We start from the raw sequence: 7333 nt of genomic DNA, 5'->3' as shown, positions 1-7333 counted from the left end.
CTTCCTATCTTAAAGATCGTTTCTCTTTCCGTCATTCGTCTAATTCTCCTTGCAGATCCCATTTGCGCACCATTCTTACTATTCCTACCCACAAGACTTCCTTCTACTCTTTCTCCTTCTCTACTCATGCTGTACGACTGTGGAATTCCTTACCGCATGATATTCGCGATTCCCAAACTCTCTCTTCATTCAAACGACGAGTTAAAGACTATTATCTCTCCAAATAGACTTATATATATTATATATATATTGGTATGTTTATGTAGTTTATTACTGTCATTTATTTAAGTACTAGCATGTATGTTTAGTTAAATATGTTAAACGTTATTTATGCACACGCCATACCGCTCTAAAATTCATCTTTCCTCTCATGGGTCTACTGGAAGAGATTTCTTGTGAAATAAGTAGCACCTTTGTACTAGAATTATTGTAATAAATGCTCCTGTATATAATTTTGTGTACATAAATAAATAAATAAATAAATAAATAAATAAATAAGCCAAACAGCTGAACGTGGCCTATCAGTCTTTTCAAGATTGATGACTCTGTCTACCTCACAAGGGATATAGACGTGATTATAATATGTATGTGTGTACGTCTTTATCACTTACGGCGTAGACAGAGCCAACTGAAAAGACTGATAGAATTAAGATTCATATAGTGACAGGTTGCTAGCCCGTCACCTAAAATAAGGATCCCAAGTTTATAAAGCCTACCCTTTAGTCGCCTTTTACGACATCCATGGGAAAGAGATGGAGTGGTTCTATTCTTTTTCTATTGGTGCTAGGAACCACACGGCACAAATTAACGGCTTAATCAGTTGTATATAAGTTCAAGAGGTCGCCTTTTGCGTAAGGCAAAATTTTATGACCCGTATAGTAATAAATACGTAAGCGATAATGTATTATTTTCTTGTATTATATAATCACACAAAACAGTTATGATATAATGATATAATAGGTTTTATGTTTGTTTTGTATCATTATTTTGCCGTGTGGTTCCTGGCACTGTGCGAATTTAGCGCCACATACAAAAAGAGAAGAATTTAACTCCACCTCCAAAAGAATGTAGGTTTTCGCAAATCTCACGGTAGCTAAAGCTTTTAACGGGATTAAAAGTTCTTTATGTCCTACTCTATGCTGTTATATAGGTATTTAAATACGTAATTTTTCAAGAAGAATATACCTATGTAAATGTAAGTGATTTTTAATTTTAATTCACTTGATAACCCGTGAAGAGGTAACAAACAACATACATACATATAGTCACGTCTATATCCCTTGCGAGGTAGATAGAGCCAACATTCTTGAAACCAACCTTCAGATTTTGGCTTGATATTAGAATTGAGATTCAAACAATTACAGGGGGCTTACCATAAACTTTAAGAAAACCATGATAGTTTTCGCCAATATTTACTGGCTATTTCTACTAATTCTCTATCAAAATCAAAACATGAAGTGTTTCATGTTTATCAGTGGTTTATGACGAATGACCTCTGAACTCTCTGCCCATGAGCGTAGATATGCGAAAGATTATACAAATTAGTTATTTTGAGGTCACCATAGTTCTCCTTGACCTTATTCCGCTATAACTGGGATGTTTTCAATTTGAATATAATTTTTTTTCTCAAAATTTGGATTCGAATTAGGAAGAGTCTTCGAGGCCATAATGTTTGTATTATTAGTCGCACCCAAAATTCTAAATTTGAAAGTTTTAAATTTAAAAATCATGATTTTTGACTAAAGAGGTCAGATGTTTTTTTCCAGTAGGTTTATTATTTTTCTTTTATAAATAATTTTTTCTAAAATTAATGAAATATTTTACAATTTAGTTAGTAAAAAAAAAACACATAGGCTAACTTTTGTTGATAATAATAATTGCATATATAATTCAAATAATTTTTGGCATTTCGAAAAATCTAGAAAATGTAGAAGCGTTCTCATTTAAACCAACGATTACTACAACTGAAAAAACGAGTATCTCGATGCGTGAACTCATCGTACGGTCACCATATCGGCCGAAAATTTTCTATGGCATATCTTTCATTGTTATCAAACAAAGACACCAATGTAATCAAAATATTTTCCTTTGCACCCATGACACGATAACCCATGATGTGATAATTATGTGATGGAAAAATCTGTGGCAAAGTTTATCACATAAACAACAACATGACTTTTGTAAATCAGGCATGGACGATATTAATATCAGCATGGTTTATATAAATACTGGCCAGTATTCAATGTTGTTATTTAAAGGTTGGCACCCATAAAATTCTGTCGTGTTACAATTTAAATTTTATAAAAAAAAAATGGTGCACTTAACCGCGCAGCAGATTAAGTTTTACAAAGACAACGGTTATGTTTTGTTGAAGAATGTCTTTTCTAATGAGGAATTGACGAAAGCTATCGATGAGTACGACAAATTGTTCAAGAGGAAGAATTTAGAGGAGATGGAGAACGCGTGGGTGGGAGACAACGAGACGAATAGGGTTAACAATACTCCATACACAGTAAGTTTTTTTTTTACTTTTTTAAGTACGGCGTTCTGATTATTCAAAGAAAATGTTTTGTTGCAATAAAAGATTTACATATCACAAAATTATTTGTCAGTAAATAGATATGTTTTTTCATCTCTTTACCATAGATGTCGTAAAAGGCGACTAAGGTATTAGGCTTGGGATTCTTTTTTTAGCCGACGGGCTAGCAACCTGTCACTTTACATGAATCTGAACATGCATTGAACATGAAATTTCTATTCAAATTATTGTAACGAACTTTCTGCTAATAACCAAAATCATTTCCTCAAGTAGTTGCTTTTATATCTATAACTAGCTGTTGTGCCCGCGACTTCGTCCGCGTGGAATAGTTATAGAAGCACTCAAGAATGAATAATTTTCCGCATTTTTTTTCACATTTTCCATTATTTCTTTGTTCCTTATAGTTGCAGCGTGATGTTATATAGCCTAAAGCCTTCCACGATAAACGGTCTATTCAAAGAATTAATCAATTCCAACCAGTAGATCTTGAGATTAGCGCGTTCAAACAAACAAACTCTTCAGCTTTATAATATTAGTATTGATATATTTTTCAGGTCAAAGGAGTTCACAACTTGCAGTACCACCACGCTATCTTCGGTAAGCTGCTTTACAATGAGAACCTTGGAGACGCCTTGGAAGACATAATGGGAGAGAACATCATGCTGCATCATACAAAAGCACATTTCAAACCGCCAGAGAAAGGTGCCGAATATCCTATGCATCAGGTAAATTAAGATGGTGAAACTATTCTACTTTTAGGCGGTAGGGTAGCAACCTGACGCTATTTGAATCTCAATCTTATCATCAAGCCGTACAGCTGAAAATGCCCTTTAATCTTTTCAAAACTATTGGATGGAGACGTAATTATTACGTATAAAACTAGTGCCGTGTGGTTCTCGGCACCAATAAAAAAAAGAATAGGACCACTATTTCTCTTTCCCATGGATGTCGTAAAAGGCAATTAAGGGATAGGCTTATAAACTTGGGATTCTTCTTTTAAGCGATAGGCTAGCAACCTGTCACTACTTGAATCTCAATTATATTATCAAGCCAAAAAGCTGAACGTCGCCTATCAGTCTTTTTAAGACTGTTGGCTCTGTCTACCACGCAAGGGATATAGACGTGATTATATGTATGTGTGTATGTTATAGTTAGTCGTGATCGGCTAAATTCTCCGTGCAACGCCTATTTTTTACGTACATATAACAGATGACTAATATCCAATACGGTTAAAACATTTGTAAAACTACCTTAGAAGAAGTTGTTAGCATTAAAAGCTTGGGTAAGAAATATTCAGAATTTGATGATGAATTTTATGTCCTTTTTCCTGATTACACACCTCTTTGGCGCAGCGGTATTACGCTTGTCTGTTACACCGGAGAAAAGAACTTTTTCTGATTGGCTTGGGTCTTGGAAATTTATCTATATAAGTATTTATTATAGAATATAGTATCACTGAGTTAGTATCTCGTAACACAAGTTTCAAACTTACTTCGAGGCTAACTCAATCAGTGTAATTTGTCCCGTATATATTTATACATACATACATATGATCACGTCTTTATCTCTTACGGGGTAGACAGAGCCAACAGTCTTGAAAAGACTGATAGGCCACGCTCAGCTGTTTGGCTTAATGATAGAATTGAGATTCAAATAACGGGTTGCTAGCTTATCGCCTAAAAGAAAAATCCCAAGTTTATAAGCCTATCCTTTAGTCGCCTTTTACGACATCCATGGGAACGAGATGGAGTGATCCTATTCTTTTTTTTTTATTGGTGCCAGGAACCACACGGCACATATATATTTATACTTATTTATTTATTTATTAATACCATTAAGGTAGATGCAGAAACGTTAACAGTACATGTACCTAAGTCTTAAGTTATAAATGTCTCATTTCAGGATTACCACTACTTCCCATACGAGAAAGACTCCCCAGTTGCAGCCTTCATCAATCTTGACCCAGCTGACTACGAGAATGGTGGTCTGTGTGTGTACCCAGGGTCTCACAAACTTGGACCACAAGAAGACATTGGAGCTAAGGAGGGGAACTTCCATTGGCTTGACAAGGTAAACTATTTTTGGAGTACAAGAGAATCTTGTATAGGATAATTATTCTGATCTTCATTGATACTGATTGTGTTAGTGCTACTAGTGTTAGTAAATTATTTGAAAAATAAAATAGTTATAGTCTTAAGAGTACATGCTATCTTTATAAATGTCTTTATTTATCGTTATCAGCAAATTTGCTTTGAGACTAAAAATTCCTGGTCACTTTGAGAAGTAACTAATGTCATTCAACAAACTCCATTGGGAGCCATGAATATATATATCCTTTAGCGATCTTTTTCGAATTTCTTGGATTCCATATCTACTTAGCCGGAACCTTAATTGCTTGTGACAAAATCTATAGTGCTTTGTCCTTTTATAATCATAACTTCTAATTGTGTAAAGCGAACAAACCTTCTAGCAAACTAATTTGAAATTTGCCGTTGCAGAAAAAGTTCCCAGTGGAAAAGGCGACGGCAGTGGTCGCTGAGCGGGGAGACGTGGTGCTGTTCCACTACTACCTGATCCACGGCTCTCCGCTCAACCGCTCCAACAGGCCGAGGAGGATGCTGCTGGCCCAGTTTGTCACACCCGACGACAACCCCATCGGTTCGTTCTACCTCCATTTACAATTTATTAGGACTGTGGGTCTGATTATCGAAATGACGTGGCGATAAGTCAGTCACTTTAAATTCCCACAACTGATTGAACGGCTCAACCGATTTTGATCAAACATGTTTAAGAACGTTGCACGTAAATCACCTTTAATCCAAAAAAGAAAGAAACTGAACTAGCTTCATCCGTTTGTGAGCTATGATGCCACAGACAGACAAACACACAGACAGACACGTTAAACTTATAACACCCCTCTTTTTCCGTCGGGGATTAATAATCAGATAATTATGAGTTTCAGCTTCTTGCTGGTTCAGTTACAGAACTAAGAAAGAAGGAAGCCTTTCATGTGAATCGTCTGTCGTCGATTCACTCATTAACGAATCGTTTTGTCGGCGAAACGTTCGTAGTAGAAAGGTTCTGTCGTCAATTCGCTTATGAATAAATCGTTCTGTCGGCGACTCGTTCGTAGTACAAAGGTTTTGTCGTTGAACAACTCATAAACGAACCATTCTGTCGGCTGCTCATCCGGCACAGAAACATTTGTCGAAGTTAAGTTTCAAACTCTGTCGTTTTCAATGCCAGAAAAAAGTGTAAAGATCTGATTTGACAATTGTTTTAGGTGTACAACACATGTTCCCTGGATACGGCTGGATGATCCGGGGCACCAACTACTCCAAGGACGCCGCTGTCTCCACGCAATGGCAGGACTTGTCTGGACAGGCTCTTTATCACAACAGGTAAGAACTCTTCGTATGCAGATTACGGTAGTCAATTCAGGAATAAGATTATAAACTTTGCTTTATTATATAAATATATGACTATATCCTTTGCCGGGAAGACAGAGAAGACTCATAGGCCACGTTCAGCTGCTTGGCTTAATATGAGAATTAAATAGTGGCAGGTTGCTAGCCCATCGTCTAAACAAAGAATTCCAAGTTTAGAAGCCTATCTCTTAGTCGCCTTTTAAAAAATATTTTATTGCCCTCACGTTACAATAAAGCCTCTTACTGCTTACAGGCACGAGGTTGCGGCTGAGATCAAGAAGATCAAATGTCCCTGAGGCGACCCATCTTACTTCGAACCACGCATTTGTTACTTGACCCGACACACGACTGCACACGGATTTTTTATCGACACATCATTAATTAAGCGGTGTATAGTTTTAAGATTACTGTACATAAAAAGTGGAAACTATTAAAAAACATGTTACATAGATGATATACTTTTATTTAATTACTAGCGACTCGCCGCGGCTTCATCATTTGGCACATCGCCTAAAAACAGAATCCCAAGTTTATAAACCTTCCCTTTAGTCACCTTTTACGACATACGCGGGCCAAAAAATAGAATGAACCTATTCTTTTTTCTAATGGTGCCGGGAACCACACGGCAAATTGCCGTGTGGTGAGATGGGTAAATTAATCTTAATCTTAAAATATAACAACGGCTAATTGTTGAAAACAAGTCAAATGTTAATTATAGATACCGGATAAATGTTATCGGAGTTGATGTAACTTGATCGCTTCTTGTTTTCGGGTTAAATTTAGACCTTTTTTTATGACTTCTGGCGTTATTATGTCTGTGTCATGCTAAATGCTTGTATGACAGATAACCTGTGAACTGTGAAGACTTTGATAACGATTACATAATCAATAATAAATTAATATGAATTAGTCTTTCAAACGCGAACTCAGAACTGGCGAATAATTTTGTTTCTCCCAAAATTGCGAGTATTTTCAAATATGACTGAAACGATTTTGATGAACTAAAATGTTCAATTCTATTGTTATGTCAATAGTCAATCTATAGTAATAGTCAATCTATCATACCTTTTATATTTTAAATCAAAATCATACCTGCGGTTCGAAAGTTATAATCATACGAACATACATACAGAAAAAAAATATTTTCACCCACATTGATTGGTGGACCACCTCACACGCTTTATTTGTTCTGTCAATATAATCAATCATTGATCATTATAAAAAAAATATTGAATCACAGAAAACATTAACAGATATTTTTAAAAAAAGGTGAATTAAAACTTAAAGTTTTTCTGTTTGGTCAGCTGGTAGAGTGGTAGTGAATGCCAAATGGCATTAAGTCCGCCTTATGTATTTTTTTTGTGCA

At 35.7% G+C, this 7333-nt stretch overlaps 1 protein-coding gene across 1 annotated transcript; it reads left to right on the top strand.

Annotated features, from left to right (window-relative positions):
• Nucleotides 1-2246: 2246 nt before the first annotated feature.
• Nucleotides 2247-6418, top strand: LOC106137563 (probable alpha-ketoglutarate-dependent hypophosphite dioxygenase). The gene is made up of 6 exons (XM_013338410.2): nucleotides 2247-2512; nucleotides 3094-3264; nucleotides 4442-4609; nucleotides 5038-5197; nucleotides 5823-5940; nucleotides 6221-6418. Exons 1-6 carry the CDS (start codon nucleotides 2312-2314, stop codon nucleotides 6261-6263), a joined length of 861 nt encoding a protein of 286 aa, XP_013193864.1. The 5' UTR covers nucleotides 2247-2311; the 3' UTR covers nucleotides 6264-6418.
• The last annotated feature ends 915 nt before the right edge of the window (nucleotides 6419-7333 follow it).

This window comes from Amyelois transitella, chromosome 24, assembly GCF_032362555.1.
Source record: "Amyelois transitella isolate CPQ chromosome 24, ilAmyTran1.1, whole genome shotgun sequence".
In the NCBI taxonomy this organism is placed as follows: domain Eukaryota; kingdom Metazoa; phylum Arthropoda; class Insecta; order Lepidoptera; family Pyralidae; genus Amyelois; species Amyelois transitella.
Note: the sequence above shows the minus strand (reverse complement) of the source record. Positions and strands in the feature narration are given on the sequence as shown.